Below are 20,270 nucleotides of genomic sequence, written 5' to 3' on the forward strand. Positions count from 1 at the left end.
GAGTTACTAAATTCAGATTGCCCTGGAGATACAACTTCTTAAGATTTTTGGCACTGCTACTCCCACGAGGCCACCAATTTACATATGAAATTGTACCCATTTCCCCCGCACCGTCATGAACATTTAGATGCTGCTTTATTTTTTCGGTAACCGTACACCAGTTTAATACCTGAAAATTGCACTGGATTATTTTAATGTGCATTTCTTTGGATGATGAGGCTGAAGATCTTTGCATATGTTGCTCACAGACATTTCCTTTTTAAATTTCCTTCTTTTTCTGACACAGAGTTAGCTGAATAAATGAACTTCATGGCCTCATCAGTGAACTCTGGGCTTGAACCACAGATCTATCCCTAATTCGAGAGACGATGTGTTTCTTAGAATCTGAAAAGCCTCTTTCCCCCAGGTGTCACTGCCGAGAACACCGTGCTCTGTGTGGGCTCGTCACAGATTCTGAATCTGACCTAGGAAATGTTTTTGTGTTCTTCTTAAACTGAAGTTGATTATGTGTTCTGGAGGGGAATGTTGCGGTGGCTTTGCAGATACCCAGAAGTAGCCCCAGCCCGCTTGAGCCCTGCAGAGCCAGCCTGCCTGTGCCCAAGCCGCCCTGCCTGGGCCTGGCGTGCCTGGTACCTACAGCTGGTAGGAATCAGAGCAGATTAGCGTGGCGGAGAACCCTTCAGGAACAGCTTCCAGCAAATGGAAATTATTTTAAAACAAATTGATGTGGTTTTTCTGTCAAACCTACTTGGAGCATAAACAAGGTTGGACTGTACGCTGCTTCCCTTCTACAGACTAGGCCGTGTTTAGAATGCGGCTTTGAGCAAAGTAAACATGGTCTTGAAAGTGAGTTGTCATTGTGTGTGTCTGACTTGAAAAGTAAAAGTAGCGCACTAAACCCGCATCCTCAATGACTGTCTGGTGGCACGGAAGACTTCCCTTCTCTTTGGTTTGTCTTCTGGCCGCAGCTGTCACTGCTTCCTGGAAGGGTTTTAAAGGTAAGAAGTAATTTGCTGTTGAAAGGATTAAAAGGAAAGAAGTACCAGGTCAGTTTCTGCGGTGAGATAAGCATTTTAATCTTACCTCTTTGCCGTGGAGGAATATCAAAAACATCTTGTGAAATACTTAACTGTGTGTGTTTTTGAGCGGACATGAGGGCCCGTATCCTGTATCTCCACCCCCCCCCCCCCCCCCCCCCCCCCCCCCCGCTTGTGCATCTGAATTCTCTGCTAGTTGCAAGGTGGTTCCTCCACACTAGGACAGTGTCAGCTTTATTAAATTGGCCACAGGCTCCCTAGAAGGTGAAACAATGCTCTTAATGTTCTGATTATATATTAATGAACAACCAGGCCAAGGGGCACTTGCCAAAAAAGCTACAAAGTGAGAAAGCCACCAATATCAGAGTGAACTTTGCACTCTGAAAGTGTGAATGATGTTGGGTGAAAGAAGTTTATTGCACAAGGGGAACAACTGGAATCTCTTTGATGTCGGTTAGAATCCAGGCCCCATTAGACTTTCGGACTTCCCAGTTAACTACATCTTTGCTGGTCTAGGGGACATGCTATGGTCCAGGCACGACCTGGTAGCGGGGCAAAGGAGGTGGGGGGCGCATTGGGCATTTATATCTGCTCTCAGTGATCTTCAACTAATTTTAATCTAAAATTGAAACGTATAGTCTCCAACCTTTCCACTGGAAAGACTTTTTCCAGAAATAGCATGCTGTGATTCTAAAAGCAGCCTGGGGTTAGATCTTAATCAATTAGATCTTCATCTTAATCTAACTAATTTATTTCTCCCCATTGTGGTGACATTTTGTTCTGCCTTCTGGCTTATTCTTAATTTTTGAATGGCTGGCAGTGGGGAACCCTGCTTTCCACGGCCTTATTAAATAATTACGCAAAAGAAGAAGAAGGAAAAAAAAAAAAAACCTGCTCTTTCCAAATCCTGAGAATTTGTTTTCTGCAGGAGGCTAATACTCCAGCTGAGGTTTTCCACCTGTGATGGCTCCCTGAGCAGAGCTCTGGTAGTGAGTCATAGTCCTTTAGGAAGCAGCAAGGATTGACTGGGTGGGAGGGAATTTTGAAGGTGGTATCATGGCTTTACCATTCAAAAGGTGGGTATTTTGTCTGCTGTCCCACTTCATTTATCTACTAGCACTTGGAAAATTATTTTTGCATTCTTGTGGTACAGAAGTAGCTAGTTGGCATTTTCCTTAGAATTTTGAGAGTCTGATAAGGCAGGCAGGTTTTTTTCTTTTTAAAAAATAGCTTTATTGAAATACAATTCAAATTCCGTGAAAATCATCCTTTTAAATGATTTGATACAGGGTGTTTTAAGTAGGCTCCACACCTAGCACAAGGGTTTGAACTCCTGATCCTGAGATCAAGACATGAGCTGAGCTGTGATCCAGGGTTTTTAACATATTCACAGAGTTATACAACCATCACTACTAATTCCAGAACATTTTCTTCACCCCAAAATAAACCTTGTATCCACTAGCTGTCCCTCCCTATTCTTTCTTCCTCCTGCTGGCAATATCTACTTTTTATCTCTATGAATTTGCCTATTCTGGACATTTCATATTGATGGAATCATACAATACTAGCCTTTTGGGTCTGGCTTCTTTCCCTTACCATGATATTATCAGAGTTCTTTCATGTTAGAGCACGTATCAGCTATTTCTCCTTTTTATGGCTGCATGATATTCCATGGTGTGGATACACCACATTTTGTTTATTCACCAGTTAATGGGCTCTAGGTTGTTTCCACTTTTTGGCTCTTTTGCAAAATGCTGCTGTGGGCAAGTGTTTGTGTGAATGTGTATTTTCACTTGCCTTGGGGTATGTGTATCCCCTAAGGTGGAATTGCTGGGTCATAGGGTAAATGTGTTCAACTTTTTGAGGAACTGCTAGGCTTTTCCAGAGGCAGTATGCACTTACCAATAGCATATAAAGTTTCCTCTTTGCTCTCAGTCTCACCAGGAGTAGTTGTCTGTGTTTTTAATGATAGCCATTCTAGTGGGTGTGAAGTGATATCTCCTGTGGTTTTGATTTGCATTTCCCTCATGACTGGTGATGCAGAGCATCCTTCCATGGGCTTATTGGCCATTTGTGTATCTTTTTTGGAGGACTGTCCAGATTCTTTGCCTACTTTTTAATGGGATCATTTTAAAAAGAGATTGTACGATTTTGAATGGCTTGGGGTTTTCCCCAGGTAGACATGCTTTTCTCTGTCTTACTTTCCTTAGGAGAGAGAAAGTGCATTTTTAAGATTTTTTTCAAAGACTTAAGGTCTTCAGGTAGAAATAAAATGGACAGTACTTACTGGTTTATCTGGTTTACTGCCCCCACCCCACCCCACCCTGCTGCCCAGTCTGGAATCCCAGGCAGGGGAGGAAATGCAAGAGAACAGAATGGTGGTTATTCTTGAAGTGAATCTAAGTTTGGGGGTCTTTGTGGGAGCTCATCACACACACAGGGTTCTCCACCAGGAGAATGGGAGGATTTGCCCACCTGTAACCTAAGGAAACTTGCTGTGCATGTACATTTATAGCCAAGTCTATTTTTTGTGCATTTCCTCTGCTCCAGGGCAAGCCTGCCTTTGCCGACAGAGCTTTGCAGCTATAAATTAGACAGAAATGCAGTATTGAGGCTGTCCAAAGGCAGTCAGGGTAATTGCTCTGGACGGGTTTACAATAGGGAGGTGTGAAGTGCTTGGTGGCAACCGGAAGCTGGGGGAGGGAAGACAAATTGAACTTGGCGGGCTTCGGTGTGGTGGGCTGACACAGCTAATTGAAAACGCTGGCCCTGGTGGCTTTTCATGGGAAAGGAAGCTGAGGCCTTACAACGGTTTCCTTTACAACAAGAAACCAGAGGGAGAGGGGCTCATTGAGTTATGCAGGGTTTAGAACTGAATCTCTGTAAGCATTTAGAGCCTTTGGCTTGGATGTAGAAGATCAGATTTTCTGTTTTTTTTGTTTTGTTTTGTTTTGTTTTGTTTTTAATTTCCTACTCTTTAGCCCCATTCTAGATGAGCCAAGTGGATAGAGGTGGGGATTCCAGGTGGTGGGAGGGACCTTAAAAGAAGGTCTATAGGTCCACCTTGGAAAAACATTGACAGCACTACCTTTGGCAATCCACTGACTTAGGTAGACTGGCCAGTGAGCCATCTCTAGACAAGTGAAATAGGGGTTACTTGGTGGCTCCCTGTTAGTCTTCTGGGTAGCCGGTAGGTGTTGTCTAACTTCTCCATTGACCTTGGAGTCTGAATTTGTGGCGCAAGACCTGGAAGTCTGCATTTTAAAGCTGAGGGTGGTGGTAGTGGGGGGGGGGGGGGGGGGGGGCGGGGCTTGGCCTTGAAGTCTTAAACGTGAGAGCTGCCAGTCTAGATAGTGGGCTTCTGTAGGCTCACTTACAGGTCTCTATGACTCCACATCTCCCCCCCCCCCCCCCCCCCCCCCCGATCCCCGTGGTTGCTTGATATTGGGGGTTTTCTGGAGCTTGGGCCCAGGCAGGACTGGGTGGTTCCTTGCCCAGCCAAGCCTTTTCCTCCCTCGAAGCCTTTGCCTGTGGTCTCGTCCTCCGTGACTCATCTTTATCTTCCGGTCTGAGGTTAAACATTTCCTCAGAGGGCTTTCCTAGAATGTCCAGGCAATGGTGGCTGCTATCTTATTCCAGGATAGCCTTCAGAGCACATCTCTGGTTACCTCCTCAGGGTCTGTCTTCTCCTCCTGATTGTAAACGCTCAGTGGGTAGAGGCCAGCTTATACCGCATGGTCCTAGAGCCCAGCGCCATTCCTGGCACACAGCAGGTGCTGAATGAGCATTTGTGTGTTTGTTAATTTCCAAACCAAATGTGAGTGACCACTGGCTTTTCTGCTGTGTGAATTATCCCAGGCACTGTTTCCCTATGTCCTTGAAGCATCTACCTACACACACTTGTAGAAATAACCCCAGGTTGGCTCTTCTGCACACATTTTCAGTGTGGTGTTATTGTTTCCCTCCCAGTGGTTCCCTTGATGCCTTTGAAGGATCAGCTGCACCTGCTAAAAGTAGCCATTTCCTAAAAACTAGAAAATGGACCCATCTCGCATTTGCTTTAAACTCCATGGTAGCAATTTCCAGAAAGCCCTTTCAAAGGCGGGATGTATAAGGTGTGGAGATGGTGGAGGTGATAGGATCTTCCTTGAGATGTGTGGTGGTTAATGTATAACCTCTTTAACAAGGCTCCTGGATATGCATGTGGCCTTGTGGCTATCATGGATTCATAAACCGTGCTGTGGTTCACATGCTTGTAGTAGGTCCATGGCTGTACACAGAACTCGCACTTCCAAGCTTCAATTTCCTGTGTTTGAAAAACCACCACAACCAACAACTGGGAAGGCTTGGGTCTTGCAACAGGGTGGAGATACTCAAGAAGTGGTTGGCAAAGGCTTCCTTAGATTCCTTCTCCCTTCCCCATTCTCAACATACATTTGCATGATTTTAGAGAAGATGAAGCTAAGGGAAATCAAAAAAGAGAGGTGGATTGTGTCTCAACTCTACTGAAAAAAAAGATCTCAGTATCCTATGGGAAAAAAACCAATAGTATTAAATATCCTGTTATGGTATGCTTATATTATAATGTAACACTAATAGTATATTATTAATGTGTTAGTGTTACTGGAGTTTTCATAATTTATAAACAAAAGGCACCATTGTTTCCCATTTAAAAATTTATTACAGACTATAAGACTATTTCATTATTCCTGAATAAGTAAAATGTATTATTTTATGACTTCTCAAACTGTTAAATTATGTTTAAAACTGTATTTTCTAAAATCAGGAAAACTTGTGCCCAAATTTAAGTAAGTTTATTTGTAATACAAATTTCAGTTGGTACTTTCCATGCCTGTAAGAATAACCTGATAATTTCACACACAAAAGAGAAAAAAGAGGTGGGGAGCTAAGGTCTGAGGGCAGAGGGAATCAGGCCTTCCTTTTTGGGGAGTGTATCTTCCTTATGTAGAGAAGACAGTCTGGTCTGAGATCCAGGCACTGGTCCCCAGGACGAGTGCTATTCCAACTGTACCTACTGCTCCTTCAGTACATTAGTGTCTTTGAGGGTTGTTCATTAGGAGGGGCCAGATTAGAAATAAGCATGAATACAAGAAAGTAGCAAACTAGGATAATTTTGTCCCACATTTTTGCCTCAATGAGCATTGTCTAACTGTTCCATCTGAGGGGAAAATAAATACTGGAGTTTGGATACTGTGAAACTCAGAAGCTAAGCTACCCGGGTAGTGTATATCTGCCTTAACAAATAACATTTTGAAGTACTACCTGCCCCTAATGGCAACACAAGCCATCAGTTAAATAAACCAGCTGTTAAGTAAGAGCAAGAACACAAGTGTTTGCACAAACCACCTTTACATTTTCTGATCCTTGAATGTCAGTTGGTTTGTGAATTATTAACTTCAATGTGCGTGAGGAAATACTGGCTGCTTAAGTGTCATGTATATTTTTATGTAAGAAAAAAAAAAGAATTGACCACACCCTCGGCTGCTACCATTTTCGGCTCAGTGCTTCCCTGCTTTCACTCAACAGGCGTATTTAAAGCAGAGGAAGGAATGTTGGCCTCTCACAGACCATACGTGCACCATATATCATAGCTCATCACTTGCCATCATAATTTTGCTTAGGAAGGAGCTGAAGTGATTTACAACCTGTTGGCAGATAGCAGCCTGATGATCTTTATCAGGCTACGTGGCATGTCTAGAATCCTAGTGAAGGGCTTGGTAGGGATAGCTGTCTCGTTAGGAAGAATTGTGTGTATTGGGTCAGAAAAGAAGATTTAGTAAATCAGGTAGCTGGCTTCAGACGTCTGTCACTTCCCAGCAACTTTGCAAGAGGGCTTTGAGGCAAGCTCTACAATTTGTCCCTGGAGAGAGAACCATCTTTGTCTAGTGCCTCAGCTTCCTTGGTATGAGAACCCCAAGTTGGCCTCCTCCACGAGAGCTCAGCAGTGGGTCTCCTTGGAAGAACCTAGCACAGCCCATGGAGGGAGCTGCAGTTAGCATCTGTTGCTAACTGATTTGAGGACTTTGATGGGGAAAGAGTGGAGGATTCCATCTGTGAGCCTGGTTTCTACAATGCACAGCTATTTGTGGAGGTCTAAAGGTGATATGAATAGACTAGTTACCCCTCTGCCTTTTACCTTGGAAGGGGAATTGTGTATAAGCCTTTATTTGGAGGTGAAGGGAGGAAGACTTTGTAAAGGGTGAGGAGAAGGGGGCCCACCAGACAGGGCTATTGAATAAATAGCAGATGTCTTCCTTTGAGCATTGCATACCTTTGGGTATTGGTTGCTCGATTAATCCTGCAGTGTGAGTAAGTCACACTTAGAAATGCCTGGGCGTGGTTCTTGGGGTTCAGTTACTTTACTGCAGGGTCTAGGCTTTGCTCATTTGCAGTGCTAAAAACATGCGTGCCATGGGAAGGGAGAGAGCTGGTGCTTTGTTTCCCTTTTCCCTCTCTTTATTGTCCTCAGGTGCAATGACATTTGATATTGGAATACATTGAGCACCTTATTCTCAAACTGCCGGAATTGTTGCTGACATAGACCGCAGGCCCCACAGCCAGCCTCCCATATAGAAATGGAAGAAAAGAAATTCAAGCTGTAAATGCATCTCTGTTTGGGGGCTTTGTAGTGGTAAATTACATGAATGAGTAAGTTGAAAAAGTGCCTGGTTTATACCATCATGAATACCTAGGTCTTAGATAAATATTGACACCAGCAGTGTGGCAGGCCTACCATTGGTCTCACGGCCCTAAGGAATAAAAGATCTTTTCTGAGGTGCTTGTGACCTTATAAACCACCCTGACAGGTTTGTGCAGGTGCTTTCTGCAGTAGCTCTCTGGGTTTGAGAGTGGGTGGTTTTCTCTTTGTGCTTATGCAAGCTTAAACCTAACCAAAGCCAACCCCCCTCTGGTTTATTGATCACCACTGAGTGTGGGGCAGGTAAAGGAAGTTGTTGGCGCTTTTTTGCAGAGTCATGCTTGTGTGGCCATGCGAACTGGACCTGGGACCGAACTGGACCTGGGACCGGAGGGTCTTTTATTTGCTTTGATAGTATTTGAGAACTGAGTGTTGGAGAGTGAGAAGAGAAAGCCAGCCTGGAGAGGCTTAGCTGGAGGACAGGTTGGGTGTCATAGCTGAATGCCTTACAGAGCCAACTGTGCCACACCCCAAACCATCCTTTGTTTGATCTCCTATATCTTGTGGCACAGAATCAAATTGCCCTCTAACTAAAGAGGGCTTGGCGATGCCAGTTTCGTTAGTGTCAAGTATGCAAGAGCATCAGCCCCTTCCTATGAGATCCCCGCCCCCCTAAAAAAAAGAGGTAGTGAGATTATTAGAAGGAAGCCATGATAGGAGTTACTTGGCTAGGGCAAGCTCAACAGAGATTTTAACTCAAGTTTTATTACGTCACCTTTAAAAAGGAGTGATGGTAGAAACGGGGGGGGGGGGTTGTGTGTTCATCACATCACATGTATTACGCAAAGATGTCCTACCTGTGCCTAGGGCAGCTGCCTTGATGTAGCTGATGTCTGGGTTTGGTGTGACCCATCTGCCTTGGTTTCCTACTGAGGTGGGAATTGAATGGCTCTTACCTCTCGCTAGCATGCAGAGAGGATATGGAGTATCTCAAGGGACATGCAGTCTTCCTGAGGTTTCCCCAACCTGTCACTGGGACTCTGAAGGGAGTCCCTTATGATCAGTTATTGGTAGGGCTTTCATCACCGTTAGTGGTGGTTTACTTTAAAAACAGACTCACATCCCACAGGTGCCAGTATTTGTTATTTGATCGAAGTAGAGTTTAGCAAGTGGAATTTAGCACAAGGACCTACCTTTTAAGACACACCTTTGGGAGTCAGTGACCTGGAACTGCAGACAGTGGAGGGGCAGGGAGAGATGGGGAAGGGCACAAATATGAGGGCCTCTCTGTGTCACAATGCATGGGGCCCTGCTGGATGTAGATGGACCACGTGGAAGAGGTGAGGCATCTTTTTAGAGGCCTTGGTAAATGATTTAAAAAAAAGAAAAAGCAGAAATGGAAGTATATGATGGTGCTGTCATTTTCACAGCCAGCTTCCTTTTTGACACAGTAAAATTTTAATATGTTCAAGGATGGCAGTCACACACCTCATCTGATTCTTTGTGCTTGTAATTGCAGTGAAAAGGAAGTACTATGTTTTAATAGCAGAAAGCAGTGTACGATAGGGCATGCTGCAGTACTGCGTGGTTGGCACACCTTGACCTCACGTCTTCTCCATGGTTTGGCAACCAGGACCAAAGAAGTTGTACGGCCCCAGGAATACCATGTAGATGGGCTTTTTATGTTGTTGGCATTTCATGACATCCTAGTATTGTAGAAAGAAAAACTTTGCCTTTTGGCTTCAGCCAGGCACTTCATAACACACATAAACTTTAAAAAGCCCAACGGAAAAATTGACAGAACAAAATCCCAAGTTGATAAGCTAGCTAATAAAGTCAGTGACTTAACTGTTAGCCAGGAGGCTGACCTTTTAAAACTGCATTTTCTTCAAAATACTTAGCTAGAGACACTCTCGTGCCTCCATGTAATACAACAGGATGTATTCTTGAAAAGTTGTGGGTAAATTCAATTTTTGACTTTGGCTGACTTAATACCGGGGATCTGTTCCCTGTATCTGAGGGATCTTCATTTGTAAGTTTGACATAGCTGGGAAAGAAAGGAAGGATAAACCTAGAAGATATTATTTGAATATTTAAAATCTGGAAGACGATGTTGAAAACTTAGAAGAGAATATTATGTTGATAATCTTTGAAGGAACCTTGCACTTAGTCTGTTTATAATGTCGAGTATCATGCTAAGTGCAAGTACACCTGGATTTTTTAATTTGCGTTACTGATTTTGGATGCTTGGGTTTCACACAGGCACAAAGAGATATCAGAGACGTTAGTGAGTAGTGGGTGTGATTTCCGTTGGAAAAATGAAAGATCCACATATGTTACAGTGAAAACTGATCGAGGACTCCAGCACTTACCCTTGGGAACTTCTGGTTTCCCAGAAGGATTTTCCTTATGAGCAGCTCTAGCCTGGGAAGGTAGTTACACCCACTTATGTCATTTGTCCCTTAAATTGTGTCAGTGTGTGTGTACATTTGTGTGTGGGCTGGGGAGGAAAGAGATGCTGATAACACTAAGGTAAGCTGCTGTTTGTACAGATGTATTTGCTTTAAAAAGAAAGCTTTCATTTCCTTCCTCCCTTTTAAGGGAGACAGTTAGGCAACTTACTATATATTGCTGTTTTGTAACCCAAAAGTATATTTGCCTAAAATCACCCTTCTAAATACAGTTGACCCTTGAACAGTGGGGGAGGTAGTTAAGGGTGCTGACCCCCTGCATAGTCGAAAATCTGTGTATAGTTTTCGACTTCCCCAAAACTTAACTACTAATAGCCCACTCTTGACCAGAACTGTTACTGATGACATAAACAGTCGGTTAAGACATATTTTGTGTGTTATGTGTATTATATACTGAATTCTTATAATAAAAATAAGCCAGAGGCAAGAAAATCCTAAGGAAGGAAGCTGCATTGACACTACTGTAATGTAACATGTAAGTGGACCCACATAGTTCAAATCCATGTTGTTCAAGGGTCAACTGTACTTTATTTAACAACAACAAACCTCGATCGTTAGGTGTCCAGAGGTGTTACTGCCAAGTTGTTTTGTTTTGTTTTTTTAATCTTTTGGCATATGTTTCTTTAACCAGAGGTTTGTGTACTCTCATTCTCATTGACTGGCTTCGTGTTCGAGGGGAGGGTGCATTGTCAGAAATGGGAGTTCGGAAAACCACCAAATGCCTTGACCCTTTCCTGCTCTGGGGAAACTCCTGGATGAGAGGGTTGAGGAGGGTATGTAATGACTCAGATGGAGGGAAAGAGTTTTTTTGTTTGTTTGTTTGTTTTGAATATTTTAATGTGTCTGTCGTGCTCAGGAAGTAATATGTTATTGAAGTATTGAAGGTTTCATTTCTGAAGAATCCAGAGTCACTGGTGTAGAATTTCCTTATCCCTTTATCCCAGCGAAATCCTCGGCTGTACCTTCTGCCAGAAAGACAGGCTTGGAATTTGACCACCCTGTTCTTGTGACCAGGAGTACTTTTTATGGGGCTGTGTTAAAACAGTTATTTTCCGATCTGAGAGGCCTTTGGTGAGGGCATGAAGTGTGTGAAATCACTCAGTGTTAAGTGGAGAATCATTTCAGTGTCTTGGGAAAGGAAATTGATCCTAGTATCACTTAGAGTTGGTGGTTGTGCCAACGTTTACACAATTTTGTTGCGGGACACATTCAAAACGCTTATAGGATATTGCTAGTTTGCATCTTTCATATGTGAAACCAAATTTAATGAATTTTAAAGCTGCATCACGCTTTTAATAAACACCCTAAATTTTACAGTGGTGGTTCTATAAGATGCTCATCTTCCTGCAGATATTTTAGGGGCTGAGGGGTTCAGGTGGAGATGTAAGTATTCTAACAGTATTCTGTGACCAGAAGGCACTGGTGGACTTCGCAGAGCACTTGGTGAAGTAGATTCCAAATTTATCCACCAGATTAATGTGTCCCTCACTTCCTGTCCCTTTTGACCGACTTTTAACTACTACAGAAGCACAAGTCTGTTTCCTGCCTTAGTAGAGCATAGTTTTCATTTAGGAGAATCTCCCTCCATCCTTTCTCTGAAGGAACTCCATCCAGACCTTAAGTGTGATGCCAGAGGTGAGCACGCCTTCTTGCTGCGTTTCTGTCTTCTCTAGATCATGATTGATGAACCTATTGCTCACACTGGAGTGCCTGGTATCTCAGGACATGAGGGCATCATTGGACAAGAGATTGATGAGGCAGGGAGTGCCTGGCTCTGAGGCCCTAGGCTCCCTCTGTTCCACAGAATGGCTGGGTGTTCAGGAGCTAAAGATTAAGCTGTTGTGCTGGATGGTGCCCGGCAAGGGTGAACCAGTCCTATTATGGACGTGATGAGTTTGGAAAGTCCTGTAGAGCTCAAGCACTCCATGAAAGGGTGAATTTGTGATCCCTTTTCGGAAATGATAGAGAGTAGGTGACCAGACTCCTGACCCCTCTTCTTCCCTCCCATTTCCAAGTCTTTGCACAGCCACTTCTGTAACAGCAAAACCAAATGGTGGCTGTAGATACCTCTCCCCTCCTGGGGTGGTCATGGGTGGTGTTCCTGTGTGACAGGTTTGTGGGAGGGTCAGCCTCTGGCCAGCAGCTATTTCCTGCTCAGATTCCCTTTGTGAAATACCCACTAACTGCAGAGCTGGTGAGGCCAGAGTGCCTCTTCTTAATTAAATTAATTAATCTTTAGAGGTTAATGATGCATGTACCATATTTACTCAGAGACTGTTATGGGATATTTATGGGCTTCCCTCTGGGACCACCCCTGCAGCCTGGCATGAGACACAACACACCCAATTACTTTGTCTCTTCAGCCAAACTAAGATTTGGGTAGGAAAAACAGATTTAAAACCTCTTGCTTTAAGGGATGTAATAGAAAGAAAGCAAGTGCTGATTATGGTTCATGGAGCTGGGGCTCTTGACTCGTTTGGTCAAAACTTCAAGTAGATGAACAAGGAGGTGTTTTCTTCCTTTGGAAATCCATCCTTCCTTCCTTCCTTCCTTCCTTCCTTCCTTCCTTCCTTCCTTCCCTCCTTCCATTTTATTTATTTATTTTACTTTACCTTTGTGGCCTTACTTCCTGGCCTTCTTCCTTAAAAACCATGCTCCTTTTCTATTCTTCTAGGATTCACTAAGGTCTTTCATTTTCTGGTTAACCTTTCTCATCATAACTGATCTTCCTGCTCTGAATGTTATCTGGACGCAGTGGTACCCATACCAAGGATGCCAAATACTTACAGGGGCCAGGAAGAACTATCTGCAAATGAGTAAGAAGGGCCTAGGAGAGAGAATAGGAGTAGCGAGGTCCATGGTCAACTGCAGTACTTGCTAAAAAAAAATGTTGCTGGTGGCTACTATTAGGGATGCTTTCCCAGTGATTATTTTCAAGAGAAACTGAAACTTTAATTTTTTTTTTTTGGTGAAGACTTTTTCTCCAAACACTCTTTACTCACAAACAAACATAATTTCCCTGCAGTTCAGCCTTGGCCCACGAGCCACCAATTTACAACTCCTCGACTATCATTCAGAAGATGCTTGCCATATCAGAGCCTTTGGCTGTAATTATTTACAGAGTCTGTAATATATTCAGAGTCTTTCTGACCAGTAGGTTACAAACTCCATAAGATCACAGGCTAGATCTTACCCTAACTTGTATCAGAATTTATCAGAGCACAGTACACATTGTAGACACATAGTCACTGAATATTTGTTGAACTTGATTGGTACTAAAGGACAAAGACTTAGACTTGTATTCAGATTATCCATGGGCCCGGGTAAGGTGTGTGAACCATTAAGATAGAGAAGCACCTGTAAGATCTATGGGATTATGGAAGCAAGCCTGGGTGACTTCTGTCAGTCAATATCTTAAGCATTGGAATTCAGAGGCCCACACCGATTTCTATAGCTGATTTTAAGGAGTAAAAGCAGGCACTCACTGTGAAGTCCTCATATGGCTAGAGCATATTATCTCTTCTTTTGAGTTGCTTGAGGGCCTCATGTGCATAGAGATTTATCAATGTAACACTTTCAGAAATTGAAATAACTGTGATTCATTCCTGACTTTCTTAAATAGAACTGACCAAAAGTTTACAAGATGAGCTGTATGTAGTGAGTTGCTATCTGAGTGATTTTGCATTTGTTTGCAGAATGCGTTTCTTTTTGCAAGCCTCAGTTTAGGGAATATGGGGCTACTTAGCTTACTGACGAAAATGGCAGCAAGTACAGAACCTTCTCCTGAGTGGGAATTCTTGCCAGAAGAATGATTCCAATTTAAGGTGCAATTTTATTATTATTCTCAATATAAACCTTTAATGCATATTATCAGCTTGTTTAGTTGTGGCTTTTGGCCAATGAGGGGAAAACATCACAAAAGAAAAAAAGATAAGAGCATTCAATATTGTAGGTATAAAAAGAAATCCCTTATTCTCATAAAACCTATAATTTGGATCTAGGGAGTGTAATGTGGTGATTTCATTGGAACTCGATGTGTACCACACATAATTTCTCAGAAGGTAAGAATGCAGCAGAAATGGCTTTAAAAGCTTAAGGGATTAAGTAACTTTAACGAGTTGTATGTTCTTCTTCACTCACACTCCCTGAAATTTGAAAACCAATCACTTTTTCCTGGGAGTCCTAAGCAGGTGACTCCTTTTCTAATGGGTGGCACGCAGTACAGCTTTTGAGGTAAGAAGAGATAGACGACTGGGGCCCAGGTTTTCTAAGAAATAAGGGGTTTCCAGGTCAGTCTTGGGTGCCCCAGGAGGGCTCACCAGATGGGTCTTTGGATTGCTTCACACTTCTCTTTCTGGCTATATTATTTGGTTTAGCAAACACCTGAAGGCTTAACCTATGCAAAATACTATGAAATTCAGGGGTTGAGTTGAGTAATGGGAAATGGGCTGGCCTGGAAACCAAACTGAACACGAAAACCTCACTCCCCAGGGAATGCTTGTCATAGAGTTAGGACCTGCTTCCACTTTGAATTCTGATTCCAGTTAATGTTGAACACGGCCATGTGTTGAGCAGGAGGTTTTGTGAGCAATGCCTGTATTTGAGGATGAAGTGCTAATTATGTTGGTGTAACGATGTTGGAGTTACTTCCTCACCACAGCTTACTCAATAGCAAACAACTTTTTATCCTTCAACTCCAAGGAGTCAATGAATTATTGTTTGCCAGCTTTGAATAGTGTTTGCCAAGTTTGTAATATGTGGTTCTGGTTGTAATCCAGGGAGGTGCTGGTCAGATTATGTAAATACTGATTTAAGCCTATAGAATTACACTCAGGGGGCATGTTTTATTCAGTGTCTTCTTAGTGAATTGAATTTTCAAATGTCTTCTCTGTTGGGATGGTTAAGAACCTCGTGCGCCTAAAGGATATGTATGAGCTAATATTGTCGGTATCCATCTCCCACATTTTTAAGAAAGCTCTTGAATTATTGGGAAGTTCAAACTTATGTTTGAAATCCAATTTTCTTCTTTAAGTGCCAGTTCACTTTGGATATGTATTAATTCCTGCATGATTTCAATATGGTACAGTTTTATTGTTTAAAGAGTTTATTTATTCACGAGACACAGAGAGAGAGAGACATAGGCAGAGGGAGAAGCAGGCTCCCTGTGGGGAGCCCTATACAGGACTGGATCCCAGGACTCCAGGATCACAACCTGAGTCAAAGGCAGATGCTCAACCATTGAGCCACCCAGGTGTCCCCAATATAGTACAGTTTAATAGAAATTTCAGCTATGATGGAAATCTCCTCTATCTGCATTGTGCCTCACCGTAGTGGGGAGCGTCACGTGGTGGTTGCACACTTGGAATTTAGCTAGCACGACCAAGGAACTGAATTCTTAGTTTGGTGTAATCTTGATTACTTTCCGTGTGAATGGGAGTAGCCGCCTGGCCAGTGACTACCGAATTGGACAGCACAGGTTTCCATAATGGTGAGGATTGCTCAGCTATTCAAAGACTTAGCTCTTCTCATTCAGTGGGGTCAGGGTCGGGGGTCTTTGTCAGGAAAAACGCTCAGCAAGCAGATTGTTGTCTCGCACTGTTAAACAGTTTGCTTCTCAGACACAGATAAAACCGGGATAAAACTTGAGCCATTCTCCGCAGAGGTACCTCTTGTGTGTTCTCCAAATGGTGGGCCGGACGGTCATCTTTCAGCGGATTAGCTGAAAGAATATCTATGGCTGGGCCCAATTGTTCCAAGCTCTGCGCACCCTTTGTACGAGAACAGGGAAAATTTGTGTTATGACAATGGCTGACAAAATGTTTAGTGAAAGCTGCAATTGGCAGTAACTGAATTCCCGGAGGTTTCTTTCCAGCCCTCTCTGCTACTGAAAGGTGCAGAAATGCTTTTGACAGCATCTGTCCTGCTGACAGATGAATTGTTTTGACAGGAGAATCTGAAACCTTCAACTGAAGACACATTCAGATGTTGGGCCTGGTAAGGGGCAATCATGTTTGGAGAAATAAGTGAGATGCTTTAGATTTGTGTGCGTGTCAGCTGCCACCTGAAAGAAAGACCTCATGAAAGTTTTTTTTTCCCCCTTTTTATAATTAACCCTTTGATTGTTCTTCTGACCCAAGATGAGAATTCACACCCCTCTCTGCACAATCCTTGGGGTGAATAAACATATTTCTTTAATTGTTGAGGAATGAGTGATATCAAGAAGCATAACAGTGAAAGGGTCAAAAAAAAACTTTATTTAAGGATTGCACTGAGGTATCAAATCATTATGTGGTGTACCCGAAACTAGTATAATGGTACATGTCACTTATATCTTAATAAAAAATTATGCTGGGAGAAAAAAAAAACAGTGCTCATGACAGCATTCTTGATAATAGCAGAAAGGTGGAAATAACTCAGTTGGCCATTAGCTGTTGAATGGATAAACAACATGTGGGATATGTGTATACACACACACACAGAATGGAACTTTTATTCAGCCCTAAAAAGGAAGGAAATTGTGACACAGGCTACAACATGGGGGGACCTTGAGGATATTGTGCTAAGTGAAATATGCCAAATACTTAGATGTCTTTTTTTTCTTTAAAGATTTTATTTATTTATTCACGAGAGAGAGAGAGAGAGAGAGAGAGAGAGGCAGAGACACAGGCAGAGGGAGAAGCAGGCTCCATGCAGGGAGCCTGACGTGGGACTCGATCCTGGGTCCCCAGGATCACACCCTGGACTGAAGGCGGCGCTAGACCCCTGAGCCACCTGGGCTGCCTACTTAGATGTCTTATACAAAGTAGTCCAATCCCCAGAGACAGAAAGTAGAGTGGAGGGGGCTGGGGGCGGGGAGGATGGGGAGTCCGTGTTTACGGGGTGCGAAGTTTCAGTTGGAGAAGAAAAAGTTGTGGAGCTGGATGGTAGTGACGGTTGCACAACAGTGTGACTGTACTTAATACCATGGAGCTGCACACTTAAAAAGCAGTTAAGTCAGTAACTTTTTATGTTTTGTATATTTTACCACAATAGAGAGCCATGCTGAGAGTTTGTCCCAGTGAGATGAGCAAACAAGAAAATGTCTCTGAGGATTTTGTTTCAGATTATATTTGTCAAGGAGACTGCAGTAAATATTTTCCCCTTTTCCTGATCACAGCAGTTGGAGATCAGCAGCTTGTCCCAGGTTTTAGGACTGGTCACTTCTCAGACTTCAGAGCTGGATGGCTCTGCGGTGGCAGAAAGTTGAAGCCGTTGCAGGGGCTCCGAGCTTCAGCCTCTGTCTTGCTAATCAGCACTCTTGAGAGGAGAATGACCCTTTAGACCAGTCTGCTGACCCTCATTTGTTGATAACCTGGCTTTTCTCTTTCATTCAGAGGGAAAAAGTGGCCTCATTCAGGCTGACCCTGGGGAGAGCTTAAATTTCCACTTACAGGTGTCTTCATCTTCTTTGCTGTTTACTGGAATCTCAGCGTGAGGCCCTCATACTGTTCAGCTTCTTCGTAAGATTATCTTGCAGAAGACCCTTTTCCAAGGAGCCTTAAACTGAAGAGCAGGATTCATATAACATTTTGGAAATTTAAGTAAATTTTGTCTGTTCTTTAAGAGAATGACAGATCAAAGGGGTGTCATGATTTAAAAATGGTTTTATTCTAATGCCATTCCTGGGGTGGGGAGTAAGGGAAGTAATTGCATTCCAGATAGTTTACCAGTTAATTGCCTGAGACTGGTTCCACCCCTGGCCACATCTATAAGCCAGAGACAAGACATGCATTTTGAACCTAATAGCCTGAAGAGTCAGTTGTCCAGAATTCAAGGTTAAAAGCTGGTGGTCCTCACTCCTGATGTGGCCTGCAGGCCTGCAGGAACGTTATGTTTGGCCCATGAAGAATTGTTTTGTTTTGTTTTTAAGAATTGAAAGGATTTCACCTAAGAATTCAGAGTTTGAACTTCTCTTGAAAATGAAGAAGACTGGTCTGCATTGCCCTTGTTTTTGGACAAGAGCAAATGCCCCTTTTGATGGGCAAACAGGTACTGCAGTGTCGGCCTCTTTGCACGCCTGGCAGGGTGACCATCCACATTACTTGCTTGCCCTCCAGGCTTCTTGCCTTTGTGACTTCTGAATCTTCTCCTGATGTCTCCTCCATCTCTGTAACTCTCATTACTGATGATGATGCAGATGTCGTAGATATTGTAAAGTCACGTTATCTCTAGACTCAGCAACAGTATTTCCCTCCCTCTTGTTTATGCTCATGTGCTCAAAATAGAAGAAAATTTTCACTCTGTCCAGTCCTTTTTCTGATGTGGGAGTGTTTTCTCCATGTGTGGATTTTCTTTTTCAAGTCTAACCTCTTGATTTCTGTGTACCCGATCATAAATACCACCAAGCACAGACAAGCTCATGCTTGACTTCAATATGTGGTTTAAAAAATTACCACCTTCAATTTTTATAGTAACATAATCTCTGGACAAATTGCTTTTAATTCAGGCTGTGCCCTGAACACAGATGTACCATTAATTTCAAATGCAGTCTGACTTTTATTTAGATGAATGTCTTGAACCGACAATGAAATGGCTATCAGCTGTAGGTTAGTATTGATTGGAATGTCTCTGGAGTAAGTTTAAAAGCTAGTTGCCACTTACGTGCTGCCTAAATGATAGACTTGAAACTCATGATTTGCAGTACTGTTAATTGGCATTAATGCCTATGGAATTAATAGCTGAGATCAATACTGTTGACCTCTTTGGCATACATGGGACTGGGTGTGTTTTGGTGGCAGGGAGCAAGGCACAGTATACACCAAGGTCCCCTCTGGACCATGTCTCTGGATTTCTGTTCCTGAAAGATCAAGCTGGTCTAGGCTGAGGGCTGATCCAAGAAGCTCGGCTGACTGAACACAGATCAGCTTGCTCCTTGTGTGCCTCTAAGGGTATAGCTGGGGGATGAAAGGAGAGAAGTAATTCTGAATGATCTTGACAGGTGCTATCTTCTTGAGGAGGCTGCTTGCATGTATGTGAGCCTTTGGTTAAAACCAGCCACAGATTTCCCATAACCATAGCTCCTCTCTCCTCTGTGACTGTCTCTCCCAGTATTTATTCATTGATGGTGGGCATGTTGTGTTCATGGAAAGCCTTATGATTAGAGTCTCCTGAGGTTTCCCCTTTCTAAGCAGTTCCTTCAACTTTGAGTGAGCATCTTAGCGATTTTTAGTCCATAAGATCTTGCTTAGACTAGGATTTCTCAACCCCTGATTATTAGCATTGACACTTAGGGCTGGAGATTTGTTTTTAAGGGCTCTCCTGTGCTTTTTGTGGAATGCTTAGCAGCATCCTTGGCTTCCGTGTGCTAGATGTATGTAGCCGACCCTGCCCCCGCCTTTTCCCTGCAGTTGTAACAACTAAAAATGTCTCCAGATAATTGCCAAATGTCTTCCCTGGTTGAGAACCACTGATTTGTAGACAGTAAAGGGTCAGTGCCTGACTCCTCTTTTTCTTTACTACTGTGTGATACTTGATGCTTTAGTAAAATATTTTTAAAATGCCATTTGGAATAGCCTTGGACCCGATTTGGTGCAAAACATTTGGGTCGCCACACTCTCATGTAGGTAGAGGACTGACTTACCTTAGAAATTCTTTAGAAGTTGCTAAGTGGTGCAGTTATACTGATTGAAATCCATATGAGGTTAGCCAATTTCAGTGATTTGAGATTTTCATGGTGACTTATTCGTGGATGCAAGTGGGGAGGAGCTATATCTGTAAATCTCAGAATGAATAAGGTTACTTAAAATAATGTATGGGATAGGGGCAATTATGAGGGAGAGGGCCTGGTTTGGGGGCAGAGTAGAAGATTCCTGAATTTGGGGCTTAATGTTGTATGTTGATTTAATTATTATTATTTTTTTGCTCTTCCTTTGCCAGAAACCTGAGTTACAACAAACTGTCTGAGATTGACCCTGCTGGTTTTGAGGACTTGCCGAATCTACAGGAAGTGTGAGTGCTTTCTCCTAAAACTCTGGTTGGAGGTGGGGGCCTAAGAGCTCCTTGGGAAACCGTTTCTCTCACTCCCCTGGATCAGGAGTCTAAACTGGCTGCCTATGACAGATTGTA

At 43.0% G+C, this 20,270-nt stretch overlaps 1 protein-coding gene across 2 annotated transcripts in view; it reads left to right on the forward strand.

Moving 5' to 3' along the window:
* LRIG1 (leucine rich repeats and immunoglobulin like domains 1) overlaps nucleotides 1-20,270 on the forward strand; it is a 111,323-nt gene that overhangs the window by 16,492 nt on the left and 74,561 nt on the right. For both annotated transcript variants that reach the window (XM_072720500.1, XM_072720501.1), the window contains exon 2: nucleotides 20,082-20,153. In XM_072720500.1, coding sequence (XP_072576601.1) covers nucleotides 20,082-20,153 — 72 coding nt within the window. The remainder of the gene's footprint in view (nucleotides 1-20,081; nucleotides 20,154-20,270) is intronic.

Source organism: Vulpes vulpes, chromosome 9 (assembly GCF_048418805.1).
Source record: "Vulpes vulpes isolate BD-2025 chromosome 9, VulVul3, whole genome shotgun sequence".
Taxonomy (NCBI): Eukaryota; Metazoa; Chordata; class Mammalia; order Carnivora; family Canidae; genus Vulpes; species Vulpes vulpes.